The sequence below is a fragment of the Cinclus cinclus genome, chromosome Z (genome assembly GCF_963662255.1).
Source record: "Cinclus cinclus chromosome Z, bCinCin1.1, whole genome shotgun sequence".
NCBI classification, from domain to species: Eukaryota; Metazoa; Chordata; class Aves; order Passeriformes; family Cinclidae; genus Cinclus; species Cinclus cinclus.
Window position 1 is genome coordinate 59,256,569 of NC_085084.1, and position 18,731 is coordinate 59,275,299.

Consider the following 18,731-nt stretch of genomic DNA (forward strand, 5'->3'; position numbering starts at 1 on the left):
GAAGCCAACCCTGTGAGACAGCGGGACACAGCAGCTGGCAACTTGCTGGAGCTCAATTAGCATTAGCAGCCTGGTGTATGGACCAGCAGGCTGAGGGAGGGAGGGTAGAGTGCCCCCAGAAACAGGCTTCTTGTGCTGCCAAGAGGCCAACAATAACCAAGGAAAAAGGTGTAAAACTGTAGTGAAGATCCTAAGAGCCAATGCCTGTAGAGGGAAGCTCATAGAGGAATTTGCAGGAGTATCGTGAAACCTTTGGAGCTATAGCCCATGTTCTGAAACTAAAGAACTGTAATACGTGGTCAGGGAAGGGACACTACATTCTCCTGTCTCTCAATTAGGAGTGACTATGACCTCTTTAATGCCACCATTTTAAGGAAACTGTTCTTAGCAGTGTATTTGGCCTTCTACCCTTCCTTAAGGCTCCCTAACTTCTTTTAGTAATCAGAAAGCATTTAGACCAAAAAAAGAGGAAAAAAAAATTACAGGAGACTTTTCTCAAGAGTCCAGGAAACTCCACTGCTAGACAAGCCACAAAATCACCCACTTACCTGGCTGGAGACAGCACTGTCTTACTGCTCTATGGGAAAAACTACAGGACTTGCTGACAAGATGGGGTCAAGGACCTTAGTATCAAGTTTCTTGGACATGAAACAGCAATCAGGCTCTGAGTGTGTTTGCTGGGAATTCTAAGTTATCCGGTGTATCATGTATGCTTTCCTTCAGTTAAAACAAGTTCACAGGTCTGCAGCATGTTCTCACTGGATTTACAGTGGGTTTGTGGTGTGAGTTTTATCACTGCAAAACTAGACAGATGCACAAAAGAACCTGAAATGCATATTTAGACCCTGTGGCAAAGCACAGTGAGACAACAGTGCTGTTGCCTTAACAAACTGCAAATACAGCAGGGCTGATGCTCAGGTCTCCCTGTTTTAAAGGACCTTGTTCCACTATGCACTCCAAAAAGTTTCTGGCTGCAGCTGACAAGATTCAGTGGGAATGAAGGGAAGGATGCTGATGCATCACAACCACAATCAATGCACTATGATTCTTTCCTCCCTTGCCATTTCCTTGTGCTCTTGTGAATAGTTACCTTGTTTTACTGACCTGAAGAATGGGGCATGGGACTGTGAAGGGAATTAGGTCAAAAACGTCACGAAACAGTGCCCAGAATATAAAAGAAAAACACACTGCAGTATGAGGCTTCTTGGTGTGCGCTGAAGTGCTGAGGTGATTGCACGTTTCTCTAGTGACTAGAAATAGAGCAAAGCAGCACCAGTAAATGCAGAAATTTCTAACATTCTTACAGTAAAGGCATATCCGAATGCATGTACAAGTGCTAACTCACTAGGCTGAAAGTCTTCATAGTTTTAAAAACAGCCTAAAATTAGGCTTCCAGTTCCACGAATGGTGCTTCAATTTTCCAAATGAGTTGTGAAAAAGAAAAAAATGCGATCAATATACGTTAATCCTCTTAGTGTCTGGAGTTCAGAGTAGCAAAGGCATTCCTTCCTGTGAGAAACCCCTATTGAAACAACTTGTGTTCGAAATTCTTCTCTTTCATTCCATCCATCCTCTGAATCTTTCATCACAGGCAAGCTACTCCTTATGCCTTTGTTTCTTTGTGTTGTCTATATCCCATCTCTTGCCAGACTGATGGTAGAAGGAAACACATACACAGGACAGAAGATTTCTAAACCACGTGTGCTTTACTTCAGGAAAGAGACAAAACGGGATATTTAATTTGCATACAGCATTCACACCTTCAGCATGATTGAACTGAGTAATAACACTGAGCACTTCAGTTCACTGACAGAGGAATGCATACCACTTCATTCCTAGTTCCAGTACTAAGCAGATGCTTTAGCTAGCTTCCTAGCTTCCATTTCCTGCTTAGCCTGTTCTCTCATCTCTCTTTCTCTCTCAATCAGAAGTACTTGTAGTTCTTCCCACTTCTTCAGGTTCTGCTCATGTTTTGCAATGTCTTCAGCTTCACATTTTGGCAGTTTTTCCTTGACAAGTTGGGTGGTCAGGGTTAACAGGCTGTCAGATTCAACCTTGCCAAGTGAATGCAGTTTGGAGTACAGCTCCTGTCAGAAAAAAGAGATTTGGCAGGGAGAGTCAAGGAGAAAGCCAGTCAATCACAAAATAATCTAGATGCTGCTATACAGGCCAGGCAACTATCACAGAAAAGTGTTTCAATTGTGGTAGTTGCTACCATTTCTTGAAAAGCTAACCTCTAGAGTATTTGTCTTTTTAGCAATACAACTGAATCAATGAAATTTCATTTTCATTAACTACTCAAATTCTCTTCTTTTTCCAAGTTCAGTTATCCAGTATTAACAAAGATCAGCTGACCAGTAAACCACAATAAATACAATTTAGACATTTTGGTTTTGTGTCTTGCCTCAAAATCAACCACATTATTTCATCCACACTGCCTATACCAGCATCCCTCCCAACAGGTGCACATCACTTCAAATGCTTTCTTTCTAACAGCATACTAAGTAACTCACATAATTTTTCTTCCCAGCTTATTATATCTGAGGTGTGACTACACTTACGCAGACTGTACAACACTGTTAAAGCAAGGGATATTTTTTCAGGGATATTCTACACTGAAACAGAGCAAAGCCTCAGTAAGGAACTCCAGTTTTCTTTCTTAAGCTTTATGTATCCAGATTTCCTGCAGCATAAAATGTTAACTCACTTAAGATGATGAATCATCCAGTGATACTATTTCTGGCTTTTTGTAATCTTTAGTCTGATGGCTCCTTAACATTCTGATTAATTGCCTTGAAAAGGCAGATACACAACCAAGGAGAGGATGATATAGCACTGGAAAATTATTTATCCCTTGTTCACTGATTAAATAAAAACACATTTTCCCAACTCTTCTTTTAAATAAAACATTTTACTCAGCCCAGCACTTGCAAAAATGTTTAAAGTATGTGTTCTAATGAAAAGTACATCCATATTTTCATTATTTGAATGAAACTTGTTTTGCATTGCAGTAGAATGGAAAGAAGATGTGGGTTCATTCTCCTCCAAACAAAATGGCAGTTCTAGAGTCATGCAGATATCCAGACTTCCAGGTATCACTGAAAGTTTATGCACTGTGCAGCTGGTCCACAGTGCTCCTCTTACCTGAACTCACACTGGCAATAATCTGCAAATGCACATCCCCTCAGTTCCTATCTGGAGGGTCTGCCTTGTTCTCAGGCAGGAAACTATTATGTCCCCTCTGAGTCCTCTCCACTTCTATCTCCCTTAGCCAACACAACTGCAGGCTTTGTTGTGTTTTACCTTGGAGGTCTGAACTGGACAGACAGCAGATTAAAGATTCCAGATTGCTAGAAATGTAGGTCTCAGGGGCTTGCATAATTTGGTTCTGTCTCTTTTTTGATTTTATGATAAAGAATAAAGACAAAGCCAATGTATTCAAAGCTAATGGACTGAAAACAAACTCAATAAACTTATTTAGGTGTATTAGTCTCTATTTTGTTTGAGATGTCTGTAAGAACACAAGGCATGAGTGAGAAAACTGAAGAGACAGTATAGCTTGGGTTTGGGGAAGAAACTTGACAACTATGTTCATAGATTAGATACACAGCTTAAATGTAACTAGTTTAGACCACTCACACTCTTCCTGTTAAACTCCATAGAGGATGCACTGAAAAGGGGCTTAAACACAGGAAACAATTACAGAAAGGCAATAAACTGTAAACAGGTTGTGTCTCGCCTAAGTAATTAGAGGTATCACTAGTATCCTGGAATACTTCCTTCTCTTATACATTAGTAATACTGATTCAGGAAAGCAGCAGGCTATATGTCCCACAGGTACCAAAAGGTACCATTCTTAAATGGTATACACAGTCTCCAGGGCGCTCTGCACGCAGACAAGTTAGGGAAGAAGGTGCATAGCTTTTGGAGAAGGTGTTCCCAGCATTTATGTCATAAAATGTTTGCTGCCTACTGACCATTGACACAGATGGAAAGCATTGCCTGAAGAACACTACAGTAAGCAGCAAGCCTCACAACACAGGATATGAAAACAGGCAATTACAACACAAATGAGTGTCAGAGTCTAGATTACAGCTCTAACAGCTTTTTTTGGAAAGAGCCAAATGCCCTCAGGTGCTCTTTGTTTTAGTGGAATTAAAGGACAAGTATCCATATCTGTTAGATTTCCATGCCTTTTGCAGGTACTTTACAAATGGTTGTTCTGAAGGTTGATATGAGACACAGAGGCCATTCCATGGACTACCATGGAGGAGCATATGTATATCTGTAGCAAATCCATATGCTTTGCTTTGCATTCTGAGGTGTATGAATTGTGCAACAGAACTGGGCGTGCAGGAGGCAGAAGCACTTGGTTTCGAGCTCAAGGAGAAAGACTGAGATGTACTGGCTGGACAAAGTGAAACCGAATTGTTTTCAGCAGCAGAATTGCAAACCCTCTGCTTACAAACCCTTACACAGAAGGGGCAGATGATCTGTGCTGGGACAGCAGCTGGGAATGCACACATTACCAGGTTGACTCAGAGCTGCCACCTTCCCTCATTGTTGTCTGGATTTCTACTGCACTACTCTGTCCTGTGAACTACACCTGTCAGTGTCCCAGGGCTCAACTGGGAAGAGCTGCTACTGCTGGCCTGATGGATTTGAGAGAAGAATCTAGTAACTCCTTCAGGCTTAGCTGAAATGGCATTCTAACTCAAGAGCTCCCTTGCTCATTCACACAACCAGAAATTTTGGCTTATTAGTGTGGGAAGCCTAGATGTCATAGGGTGGCTAAGTCTTTCTCATATTCAGACTTTTCTGCTCAGATTTTAAAGATTGGGACTAGTTTTTTGGTTAAAAGTCACTCACTGCCACACCAGGGAATGCCTAACTGGGATTAATTATGGAATTTGTGGAAAGGTTGAGCTGAGAAGCAAAGTATGTTCTTAGCACTAGTCCCCAGTTTGACATTCAGACCTCATTTTGAGTACTCTGCATTACTTTCTTCAAGGCTATACAATGGATAGACAGTAAGAGACACCTAAGAACATCTTGCTCCCTCCTTCAAAGGACATTTGTGTTTACCTAATTCACTGTAATTCATCCAGGCATTAATTGCCATATGCTGAGCATCCACTGATTCCCAAACACTTCAATTAAAAAGTTTTAACTGCCTACAACACAAGTTTAGTATCTAAAGATTAGTGGCAAAGTTTTTCCTTAAAGCAAGGAAAAGTGTGTGTGTGTGAGAGAGCTGAAATCATAGCATACTAGTCTTTCAACTTTTGAAATTTCTTTAGAACAGTCTGTATCCAGAACAACTGTCCAAGGTCACAGCCATCCAGCAGAAACTATGGAAACTGATGGGCTATGGAAAGAGCACTGCTCCTGGAACTGTAAGCCAGGTAAGTTTCAACCTGAAGTACTCAATATTTACCACAGCACAAATCAGAGATGATAAAATAAAATTAGCTCATTTAGCTAATTTATAGCTATGAGATGATCAAATAAAACACACTTATTATATAGATGTGCCCTGAATAAAAACTTTCTATGTTTCTTAATGTTATCATCAGCATGATGATATAAAGGTAAAAGGAAGCTGATATGAACCGGACTTAATTCTCCAGTCTGAAAGTACAAGATACAATATTCCTACATAGTTATAATGTAGAGAAATGGACAATAAATTCAGGGTAATCTCACACCTATTGCAATTTCTTTTAATGAGCAAGAGCCCACACAAGGTCAGACAATGGGTCTCTAACGACATACCACTTTTGCAAACAGGACTGGAGTTACCAGTTTGATGTATGAAAAGTGAAGATAAAATTCCAGTAGACAGACTAAAGACAAGCGGCCTTGAGCATTTATGTCTTTGTAGGCTGCTGCTTCCTGTTTGGAGAAATGAAAATGTAAGGTGGCATTATTTTCAAAAATGCCAAACAGAACTCATGATGCACTGAAGGGGTGTCAGTCTACCAGCCATAGTAAGTCAGCATCTGTATTTTTGAGTATGCATCACAGAGATCCACCACAGCTTAGAATATTCAGATAAATTAAACTGTTTTACCTTGAATTTGCTGTAATACTCAGGTACTTTAGACCGCTCTGTTTCTTCTGACTCTACACATTGTGACTTCTGCTCTGATTTCTTGGCTTCTTCAGCGGACTCTGGATCAGGTTTGGCTTCAAGGACAGACTGCAAAATGGTCTCCAAGGCATCAGTCTGAACAATTACATTTGTCATGGTTAGCATCAAGAATTTGGAGATACAATCTAAGTAACACATCTGTCATGTATTCAAACAACTTCATTAATTACACCTTGCATTTTGAGATGACTTCTGTATATGCTAAAGCAAAAAACAAATTATAATAAAAGGAAATGAGACAATCTTGGAAGAATTTTGTACTGTGCTTGAGATCATGGAGTGTGTGGCTCCCGGAGTCAATGCGCTGCTTTTTGGGGTCTACTACTGGATATGTACAGAGATGCAGCATTAATAAAGAATCAGTAAGAACCTCCTTTTACAAGTTCTTAGTTATTAACTGAAAAAAGTAAAAAGTACCTCTATAGAGATAGCATTTCTAGGTATTAATAGCATTTACTATTTGTAGAGTATCAGTATGCAGATGGATAGGATCTTCTATGAACCTACTGTACCAGAGAGATACAACCTTGTTTCAGCACCAGAATGTTCATCTAAAGCCCAGATCAAGATGAGGAATTCCTTAATTTGATTAGGGTTTGTAAGCAGAAAAAAAAAATCACAAGTGTATTAAGCTGCACCCTTCAGACCAGAAGGAAGAAAGATACCTCCAAAACCACACAACTGAAGAGGTAATTTAAAATGGTGGAAGTTGCAGATGTGACCTGTCTTGGACTGTCCAGTATTACACTAAGAAGCTTCAGAAAACAGAGCAATAGGAAGGAGTACCTGCTGAGCAGTGCCCTAGACTTTTGTTTGTCTGGGGAGACTGCAAGTACAGTACCGACATAGGAAAAGGGAGGCTCCCATCATCAGGGATACCTTCAGGAAAAAGTTCCAAGAGGAGGAGGCGAGTGACATTTCTGTGCTCCAGCCCATGTGGTAGCAACATCCTAAGTTACTCCTAAGCTGTTACAAGGACTCCAGGATCAGCCTGATTCCCCACAGCACTCCTAAACTCCAAGTCCCTTAGTTACTGCTGTCCTCATAAATGGACTGCATCTACCCATCCTCCCTGACTGAGGGCAGTACAAACCTTCTAGAAACCACTCTGCTGGCTTTTTGAACCAGTACCACTCAGGACATCATCTGAGGACACAGAACACATATAATTAGCCATGAGAGCAAGAAGATGTGATAATTAATCCTTACTGCTAAGAAATATGTCTCTGAGTGGTTTCAAAAACTTGAGAAACAAAGGTGTCTTCCCATCCCTGCAGACATGTTTCCTGTGACACAGATGCAGGCGTCTCTAAAAGGGAGGGCAAGGCTTAGAAAACAAACTTAAATGGTCTGTGGCAGTAATACACTCATTGCCAAGGACATGCCAGTAGATGTTATCACTGGCTCATCAACTTAAACAGTGATTCTGTTCTAAACATTACTTCTGCTGTCTTGTAAAGACCTCTGAAATTTGCAGGGCATCTTTTCATTAAAGAGGCACAGAACTCATAGCTTTTACTGAAGTTTGTTTTATATGAAACTCCCCTTGTTCAGGGGGGTATAAGCCTTATACTTACAGCCTCTTTACAGAGTTTGATGTCCCCTGACAATGAAGCCACATTTTCCATCACTTGCAAGGCTCTATTCAAGTATCCAGGTGTCCACATCAATGGCATTAGATGGTATACAGCTCTTAATCCTTTTGTCAACTCCACCTTCCCTGTGATAAAAACACACTTTATTGTTAGTGCTTCAATGTCTGAATCTTAATGGAACCTGTATAGGTTCACTGGTATCTAGCAGTGCCAGTAAGTGTCTTGGCTTCAGTGGTAAAAACAACACACTTCTACGAAGTTGCTATGATAGAACTTCCATCACCTTATTATGTTAAGGTGCCTTCTTTTTGCTCAACTTCTTCTAATTATGTGCATGCTTCTGGTACCTCCCCATTCCCCCTTACTCAGATATTTTGGCCAGATGTAAATTAGAGTAAGTGGCCAGGTTTTCTGGTTGTCTGGCTTTGAAACAGCAGCTTGTAGAAGGATGCCTGAAGGTCTCAGACAAATGTCTCCTTAGCTTTCAGCTGACTGTGGAGCATGTGTGCACTAAATCTGATTCTCCAGATTTACCTCTGTGTCCTCTAGGGTCTACTCACCCATAACAGCACGTTATGGCTAAGTGTTCTACCCTTACTACCCCTGTTTCTGCTGAGGCTTCCTAAGAGAAAATACGGGACACCTGCCAAAAAGGAAATTTTGGTTCTTTATATAAGACAATCTGTGCAACAAAGTGTTCATTGATTTTAGCAAGATCTGTAATGTACAGCACCACTTACAGTGTGGCTTTTCTTCTGATAGTAATTACTTGAGACCATGAAACTCCTGCGTAATAAAGAAAATGCACATCACATTGTAGTTGATGCAATTTACAATGACTGTCACTCAGGCTTTGATTTTCTTATTGACAGCATAACAGCATACTCTTCAAGTATAGCTTACACAAGTAGTATCCAAGCTCTCCATCCAATTTGCACTCTGGCTATAATGATACAAAACCATGAAAGACACTCTCTGTACATGGAAGAAAACAGTTCAGGAAAAGTAAGGTAATAAGTGCACAGACAAAGCCTATGGACTGTGGCTAAATTAAAATAGCTAAGGTGCTTGAGGCCACTCTGTACCCATAGACATCTTTAACTCTCCTCAGAGGTCAGTTCCATCAGTGTTGGCAAGACTTTGGAATATGTGACGTAACAGTAAATAGTTTCTGATCCACTGAATGTGAATGTCATGGATGAGGCACTATTGCTCTCAGACAAGAGTGAAGTGCGTTTTTGAAGAACACCCACTATGCCACCAATCTATATGACATTTCAAACTCTCCGAACGGAATGCCAACTGGATAGCAAAGCCCCTGTCTGCAGCAGTATCTCCACTTGATTATAAACTACAGTGCTATGAAAAATCCTGCTTTCAAATTAGTTTTCGTATTTATCCCCCTTTTTGACTGAAAATGCATTTTATGTTTTGCAGTCATGATAAATACAAATCAGCATCCTAACTCTGCCACCAGACTTTGTATTTGGAGGTGACATTTGAAGAAAAATCCACTTTTTATTACTCTCGATAATGCATTAATGAAACAAAAATTTACAATTAATTTTTGATTACTTACTTACTTTCTAGTAAATAATCTTGTAGAGAAGAACAAAAGCTATCTGCACTATATTCCACTAAAGATCCAGAGGAAATTCAAGAATTGTTTGCCCATTTTTCTTCTCCTCAATACTGAATATACTCTGATCTAACTTCTCTTTAATACTATATAGCAAGTTATTAACAGTGAAGACTTCTTAACAGATACAGGATAAAGGCACTGCTACTTGCTGTTCACAACCCCAACATTCACTTTACAGTGCCTAGTAGAAGTTCTCAATATAGTGTTTTCCAGGCTGTGCTCGCTCATCTCATAAGGTTTAAAGATTATTTTAAGATGTCATTAACCAGAAAAAGTCTGTTGTCCATAACCTTATAAAGTGTGTCATAGAAATCTGTACTTTAGGGTATTTTTTTAAAATTTGTTGGTAAACCAACCAACCAATCCCACTGTTATTTAAGAATATCCTCTCTCTTTCAGCATCTAAGCCAAACCTGCAGCAAGCCCTAAAATTGGTTCTGAAGCTGTCTGATGAATCAAATTCAAATCAGTTCTACCTTCCAAGCCTATAAAACAGATTCAGTCAGAACTCTGAAACTGTCCCTCCACTATTTCTTTTTTTTTCCCCTTTGCCTCCTCCTTGATTACATTTCAGTAAAGCAAAGATGCCAATTTAATTCAGCCACTGAAGACAAGAGGGGAAAGCTGACAATGGGGGAGGTAAAACTTACCAAGGAATGCATAGCCATAGAGCTGGGAACTAAAACCCACAGTGTTACTTTGCTTTAGACCTGTAAGCAATAGCGATGCTCCAATATTTCTCTCTTCTTCCCACTGCAAATAATGTATCAACTAAGTAAGTGTTCCTTAACAAACACAAATACAATGGCAGCAAAGACAGCATACATGGCTTTCATCACAGCTTAGCAATAAAGAAAATAATCATTAAACCTATCCAGTTACAGTGTTATCTGTACTGAGGAACAGTAGGAATTATACTGAGGACAACTCCCTTTGCAGAACACTGTAAAACACGAGTGGTTGAAATTTTGCAATAAAGTTCTCCTTACTATGTCTACTTCTACCGCTTAAATCAAATACAAAACTGGTGCTGAGCATTATGGGGTGTTGAATGGTACTTTTAATGGTATATTAAAATAAAAATATTATTTCATTGCTGTCTTTGGATGGGTTTACTTCAAAATGCATATTAAGTAAGTCATGGCTATATAAATAAGCTTGCCTTAGCATGTCATATGTTCACATCACCCTGGCTTCCACATTCAGCTTTCATGAAACACTACACATACTGACAAATGCTTATTTCCACAGTATGGATATGCAAACATGGACAAACACAATGGAAAAATGATATATTCATCCCTTTGTTTCTCACATACAAGTGCCTAAGCATACTTGATTTCTAGGGAATTAAGAGAGAATATCCAATAGGGTAAATGCGCTTTTCTCTTCTTTGGTGAAATCTGAAATTACAACTCAGTCGGGTAAAACCTGAAGGCGCCTGTAAAATGCATTTTGGATAATGCTTCACGTAACATGGATGGAGGCTTCAAGCACTTGCCATATAGATGACAACATGCTATGGAAGACTTGTGCCAAACTACATTAAAAATATCTTTCCACAGAGATCATGGCAGAGCCCTTTACTGACTGAGCCCCTTCTACATAGGTAGAATAATGGGACTTCCAAGACCCCACACTGTCATTTTGGCCTTAAGCATGAAGCTGTAAATAGTAAATCTGTAATCCTTGGAGACAGGAGAAACATAACAAATTTAATTTTGAAACAGATAAGTAATAAGAACCAATACGCCCAAAGCCAAATGGGATACTAAAAAACCTACTAAAAATGCTTTATAATTCTGCAATATCACTCTTATCAAGCTCTAATGGTGAGCAATACTCAGCTTAACAGGGTCCTATACAATAGGTGACACATTTCTTTTGGTGGTAATTGATAGAAAGTGCTTTGAACTGAAATATCAATTCAAATTCTTCAAATGGGCATACATTACATCTGAAAATCCCTACACACCCTCCATTTCAGAGAGAGGAACAAAAGGGGTGACAAGTGTTTTGATGGTTTTCATACTTGGTTGTTTCTTTTTTCCTTTCTTTCTTCAGCAGTTGCAAAAATAATAAATAAATTGAGCACTTTTTCCCCTGGTAAACTTAGGGGAAATAAAATATATTCGTGACTGAATGTCTAACTGACTGCACCACAACACTTGGAAGCAGAGGCTCTGTGTAACATTCTAAGTGTGGTCAGCTTACCGTATATTCAGACTTGGTTGCCAGGTACTGATACAAAATGTACAGAGAAAGAAGCTGCGTTGATAACTCATCAAAACTTTCTTGGAGCATGATCTCTGTTACTAATGACATAGCATCTATGGAGACAAACAATACTTAATCAGCATGGCTTCCAATACATATCTTCCTTTTGCACTCACTCATGTTCACTGACACTTTATTGCAGTAGCATGCGTTGATGTGGTTGAAGAGAAAGTCAAACATTTCTTGCAATTAGAATACACTTATAGAATTAGTCTTAGTCCACTCTTGGATTGCTCAAACTCACTGCATGAAAGAAGAATGGGTTGAATAGCATGGAACTACAGCCAAGGAGCTCTTAAAATCATCTTAGCTCTATAGATTTCAGTTGGCTCTTCCTCAGCTCTTCAATCATTTAAAAAAAATTTAAATTATTTCTTTGTTCTTGTGCTTTGATTACAAACAAGAGAAGACTGCCTTAACTTCATTAACCTTAGGGTGACAGGAAAGTACAAAGGAGCAGAAATGCTGTCACAGATCACCCACAGTGGTCTCTCTATTCAGCAAACAATGCTCTAAAGGAGCTCTACACAGAGTTCCAGTGAAACTCACTGTCAGGAAGAGCAGTTTGTAAAAAGGCCTGCAGTTTCACAAAGAAAAGAAATACAGATAAAATAAGAGGGAATTCAAAGATGGAGGAGGTGTGTCTCAAAACAAAAAACCAGACATATTAATTTGCTGTTTAGCAAGATCTTTCAGTTCCTTTCAGTTGTCTGTTTTATATGAGCTTGATGCAAAGGAAAGCTTACTGCAAGTTTACAGTACTAGAAAACCTGAAGTGAAATTAAAATCAGTCATCAAAATTAATATCTGTCATCAAACACAGAGGATTACTCATCCAAACACTTAAACAATCAATAATGAAAGGTGTCCCAGTATGGCAATTCAGCATAGTTGGCTTGCTCCAGTGAGACAGAAAGCCTACACAGTTTAGATACATAGCTTTCTGAAGAGCTAAGCATATGGAAAATGAATACCAACATGCATTTTGATTCTGGTAGCACTCTAATTGTCATTAATAAGTCCTATCATATCATTAGCCCATACATCAGATTTGTAACTGAAGAAAAACTGTTTACACTTGCAATAGGATTCGTAACAGTAGAAACTGTCAATCACACAAGTTTCAAAACTATAAATTAATAAAATCCTGCAAAAAATGAGACAAAAACATGCAAAAAATATTTCAAGGGAAGTTGAAGTTATGTTTTATGATGAATTCAGAAAAAATACGGCTACAAGTTTTTAATTCAAAGAAAGAGAATACAACTATGAGCATACAACTAAGGATGCAATATTGATATGTATTTTCTTACCTTCATATTTCTTCTGCTTTATAAAGCAATCCAACAAAATATTGAATGTAAAGTTATCTGGAAAAATTCCATACTGAACCTGAAGCAAAGAAGGAAAAAAAGTTCAGTGTGTGAACGTGCTGTTCAAATCTTCCCAAGTACAGTGCTACACCAGAAACAGCAGAACCACAACACCGCATACTGATGAATGTACGGTTAAGCAACACAAGAGATTGCCATGGCTCCTGTGATGCAAGCCCTCCAATTTCTGATGCACTAGATTTGTTTTAGCATTTCATCTGAACATTTCAGACCAGGAATGGCACTGTCTATCTCATTTTTATGCCTCCCCTGCATTTAACATGCTTTGGACATCAAAGCTGCTTAAAATGAAAAAGCTTTCTGAGAAATGAGAAGATTCAAAAGCTGTAAAAAGGCTCTTGCTAAAATTCAAGTGTAACAGTAATTTGTATTTTGACACAGAAATCTGAACTTAAAACCACAGTCTACAGGACTTGGCTGCAACAGGAATTTCTGTCAAGCCACACTTGAATCAAAAAGCCAATCAAATACATTCATGTCTCTTTCTTGGGAAAACTTACCTTGTTTTGTATTGTGTATAATGCTTTATCTTGAGCACCATATTTTAAGCACTGTCTGATCCAGCTGTGAATGGTCCAGTCTCTCAAGTACCAGGAATTGGGGCTATGCCGAAACCTAAGGATGAAGAAGTTCTGGTGACAATATGACTCTGCTATCACAGATACAAATTCTGTAATCAACCGACTATGAGTTTCAAAACCTCACCATTCATGAACTCAGACACAAATTTCTCCATGTCTGACTTTGCAGTCAAACACTGCTCCCTAAAGAGCTCCAGATAGGTCTTTCAAGTAAGAGAAACAAACTTTGACACGTTAATAGTACATACAAAGGGGAATCTGACTTTTTCCACAAACATATATATGCATAATACTTAAACTTCTCACTTTCCAGAAAGCCTATTGCTTTTTACCTGAAAAAAAGAATACCAAAAAATAACACTTTGGTATATTTATGAAGGCCAGCTGAGTCTGATATAAATATTGTAGTATTTTCTGACCTCATCCTTGTGATTGCGTAAGATTGTACTGTGTAACGTTTTGATGTATAATATTGCTGGTCTTGTCAAAGAGCTACAACTGATGACATCAGCAAGTATCAGAATTACATCAAAATATAACTGCATCTGAAACTTTAGAGCTTGTGTGATCTGGTGCCTTTCACCCTCTCTAAATCATGCCTCACTTCACCAGTTAAGAATTCATTACGCCTCAGCACAGGTCGTCCCTGGTCTTCTGCATGCTCCATTTGTCTTAGAAATGCTTCATCAGTGAGACATATCTCATGCACAGGGAAACTCTGCTGGAAAGCCTTTCCCTACGCCCCTCTGCACTGGTTTAATCTAATCTGAGACAACTCATGCCATGACCTCAGCAGTCTTCCAAGGCAACCCACTCCAGTGCTCAAGTAATTTGTAAAATTAAATACTCTTTATTTTATTTCACCCTTCTTCAAACACATGCATTTTGCTCCATATTTGAAGAATTGGCAACAAAATGCACACAGAACTTTAGCTTTGGCAAACACTCAAAAGTTAAAAGTTCAGTGGTAGGAGTTGCTGCCTTTATCCTGAGCTGAATTTCACACCCCCATATTAAGAGATCCAAGCAGTCTTTCTCAATTGAAATGAAAACTGATCTCAGTCCCCAGCACAGAAGTGGCTGCCACTTTCTGTAAAGAACACCAATGACCAAGCTCATGAGCAGATGCTTGCAGCCCCAAGCCAAGCTGCAGCACCATTTAGAGGCAGGACTGACTCTTCCATCTGAGTGAGCATGCTTTCCAGAATGTTTATCAGATTAATGTGGCCACCAACCCTCTTTGCCCCTCAGTAAATCTCTTGTCTATCACTGAGGGCTACACAGACTGGAAAAGTACTGCAGCCTAGAGAGCCTTCAGAATGAAGAAGACAGCAGTGCCAAAAGTGGAGCTAAAAAACAGAGTCTAAATGTACATGTTTGTAAGTAGCATATGAAATCTCCCCATTAAATTAGAATTTAACAGAAAAATATAAGCATGCTTTGAATATTAATTTACAAGCATCCATTACATTGCTATAATTGCTTTCGATTTTCTTGTCTCTGGAGTTCAAATACTGAGTAGCAAGAATGTGTATTTGCTGTCATTAAAGTCCTGTGTCATGGATAAATGCTTTCAGGAAGTATCAATTACAGGAATTTGGATTTAATCATATTGTGATAAAAGAAATTACCTAATTGCTACAGACTCTTTCACCAGTCATTTAAAAAGAGTCAAGCTTGAACACCGGCACCCAGCAATAATGCTGCCAATATCTTTTAAAGCTTCATTAAATGGTTAATATTGTTTCACAAGTGGAAAACAACAAACCTGTGTTTCAAAAAGCATGACACTCAAATACTTGCTTTCTACTGATATAATCTTTGCAAACGAAAAGCAAGTACTCAAAACACAACACCCCCTGCACCAGCTGTTTTTAATGCATTTGAATATTTGACTTTTTTCACAGGTTTGTTCATGCTCTTGAGTATACCACTGTGAGAGAGAGCACTCCAATACCTCCTGCACCTTGGGACTGCTAAAACTTACAGTGATGAAAGCTTCTAAGTTTCAAAGTAAAATTGGACCTGGACACCAAAAGGCCTAACAGGGATGCAATATGGCCTAGAAACAGAATAAAGCTGATGCTCAATCAACACTCATTGCAGGAATCAGTATGCACAAAATCCAGAAGCATGTTATAAAAACTGTATTTAGGTTATGAAAATCCCGCATTATCAGCTTTTATAGGGCTGGGACTGATTTTCACATGCATGCACACGTGTGTATGTATGACAGGATCTTTCAGATATAATTGCTGTTACTATATTATAATAGCATGTTACTATTAAGGTTTTTATGCTGATCTTTATGCTCAGATCAGGTCTTGCCTGCCCTAGGTGCTATGCAAATGAAAAGCAAACAGCTTTGCAACAAAGTAATTTTCGAGTTAATTCTAACAATTAATTACAAGTCAGCTGCGTGGGAATGAAGAGAGGGGACTGGTGCATGAATGCAATATATATGCACATACAAGATCTCTCAACACTAGACACTTTGATTAACCCATGATGTGGGTAGGAGAACTGGAAGTGAAAGGGAAACAACTACACTGCAATCTTTATTTGTTTCTGATCCTTATAATGCTGGGATAAGCTCTGACTTTATTGTGCCAGCTGAGAAGAGAAACCAACAGTGTATCTGTTGTTTTACAGTTAACCTAGACAAATCAACCAAATGTTGTGGCAGAGACTTGTATTTGAAATGGAATCAGGAAAAAGAGGAGGCTGCTCATCATTTTAACAAGCATTAACATCTTCCTCCTTCCCTTTGTCCACCAAACAGGATACAATTAAGCAAGGCAATATGTTCAGGGACAGATGAAAAGACAGAAGGAAGTTAAAACTACATAAAAAAGAGGATTCAGAATGAATTAAATAAAGGAAGCATCTAGCAACTGCTGTATGTTTAATAGAAGGACCAGAAGGTTATCTTGCAGATGCCTGGTGCTGAAACTCATTTTTCTGAAAACTAATAAAAACCTGAGAAGCCCAGGATTCTTATAATGTGTTCAGAAAAGACAAGAAGCAACTGTAACAGTATTAGAGAAGCTCTCTGTTAGTACATTTTAATGTTAATGGCTAAAGAATCAATATGGTCATCCTTCCAGTCATTCAACTGAGAACATCTGCCTCCATGGGGAATAAAAAAAGAAATATCTGTAATACAGGGAGATCCTGAAATTTCAATGACACTGTCAATCTAACAGCACACAATGTAGTACTCTAGAATTCTCTTTCTTTTTAAAATCATTCAAATTATGCAGTCCAGAAACTTGATTTTCACTAACAGTTACTTCGTACTTGCAAAATTATTATAACTTGAAAGAGATACAAGGAGTGTAGTCTCAGTACAAGGCAACCAGAACATTTTTAGCCAAACAAATACAGTCTTTTGCTCATAAACAGGCCAGCACATTGGGCTACATTGACAGTTTACTAAGTTACTGCATAAAGCCCTACTGCTCGTTATTTTCAACAGTGCTGGGGTACTCATGCTGTGTGAAAGAAACTAAACAATAAAACAGTGTAACAGATGCTGAGAGTGCTTCATGGGGTGCTGTACTACTACAGCAAGCATGACATTGGTGCCCTCACACATTGCAGAAAAGCTGAATTCCTGCCCTACTCATTTATTTCAGTCTTGCAATTTTGTTTGTGCCATCAAGTGGTGATGCATTCTAGCTGCTTTCACACACCCTGTCTTCTCAGTAATGCAGCAAACCGGAGAGCAAACAGAACCACACCTTGCTGGTCTGCATTCTTTTCCCTAGGTTGATACAGCAGACTTCATTGCTTTGGGGACAGTCACAAATGAGGAAAACTTGCTGCATTACAGAAGAGAAAGTGCTGCAGAAGTAACATACCATGAGGAAGAGCTCTGCTCTTCCAGGTAGTATAGAGGGAAAGCCAGCTCAGCATACCAGTTCCCATTCTTTGTTGATCACAAGTTCCATTTTGTATTCTGTGGCTTTCTTAAGGGCCAGTCCAATTCCTGGTACTCCCAGAAGGTATCCTTGTGCAAGACACTATTTTTCCTCTTCCCCATGCTCCCTTGAACTGTGAAACAGAAGAAGAGACTGCTCCTTTCCCCATCTTTACCCAACATAATGAGAAACCAACTCGTAGTGACCCACACATCCTACATTTCCTATCTCTCTTGCTTCTCTTAAGAGACAAACATGTTCATATACTGCATGTTCATATACTTTCAACAGAGAGTGCCAGATTTCTCATCCCTGTAAAATTCTACAAAGTCCCAAAGCAAAATGTAAAGAGACTTAAAATGAAAAAATATATTACAAAATATCTCTCCACACCAGGAAGAAGCTATCTCAATGGAATTAATCCAAAGCAGCTCCACGTTTTACGGGAGTTATACAGGGCTGAGAAGCATCTTAGGAATGCCGTGGTTTTTTCTTCCTAGGCACATTTTTTCAGCTACAGTGCATAATGATCAAATGGGTTCCAGGCAAGCTTAGCTTGGAAACTGGAAGCCTGTCACCCAAAACTCTCCCTTTGTTTGTCATTTCAAGCCACAAGCCCTGGGGAAAATCATCTACATTTTAAATGGACCCAGAGCCTTTGCTCATATGTCAGTGTCAAAGAAAACAATCCTGGAAAAGCAATCATTATTGACAGAAATTTCCTTTTAAATATGAACAGAACTTTATTTTTCCATTTATTCTTTGCCTAGCATTTTAGTCTGCATCTTTTTTTGTACAAATCCTTTAAAAATTTCATGTGGAAACCTACCAGTCCTATAGGAAATACCTCACACATTAACTGCATACACTCAAAAACAGAGTGAATACATTGCTTTTGTGTTGAAATAAAAAATTCAAGTAGTATGTGTACTATAAGAAATCTATTTCCAAAGCAGTAATTAGACAGGTTAAAAAATTAGACATGACAACTATAACAGAGCATAGTCTAAGGCTGAAGCAGAATCTTACACAAGCAGAAAACTGGTTTGCAGACTCCCTGAAAAATAAATCCACAGATCCTACTCTAATTTTTATTGACTTTCCCCCGTCTTTTATTTTCAACTAATTTAACCTGATTGCTCTGATGCTAAAATTAATTCTTCTA

General features: G+C 38.8%; 1 protein-coding gene across 2 annotated transcripts in view; it reads right to left on the bottom strand.

The window, feature by feature from the left end:
- Window positions 1-1,715: 1,715 nt before the first annotated feature.
- Window positions 1,716-18,731, bottom strand: part of MRPS27 (mitochondrial ribosomal protein S27) — a 42,233-nt gene continuing 25,217 nt past the window's right edge. For both annotated transcript variants that reach the window (XM_062513140.1, XM_062513141.1), the window contains 7 exons: window positions 13,563-13,677; window positions 12,982-13,060; window positions 11,606-11,721; window positions 10,042-10,144; window positions 7,732-7,874; window positions 6,074-6,229; window positions 1,716-2,087 (listed from right to left, as the gene is read on the bottom strand). In XM_062513140.1, the coding sequence (XP_062369124.1) occupies window positions 1,848-2,087; window positions 6,074-6,229; window positions 7,732-7,874; window positions 10,042-10,144; window positions 11,606-11,721; window positions 12,982-13,060; window positions 13,563-13,677 (952 nt within the window). In that variant the 3' untranslated portion in view covers window positions 1,716-1,847. The remainder of the gene's footprint in view (window positions 2,088-6,073; window positions 6,230-7,731; window positions 7,875-10,041; window positions 10,145-11,605; window positions 11,722-12,981; window positions 13,061-13,562; window positions 13,678-18,731) is intronic.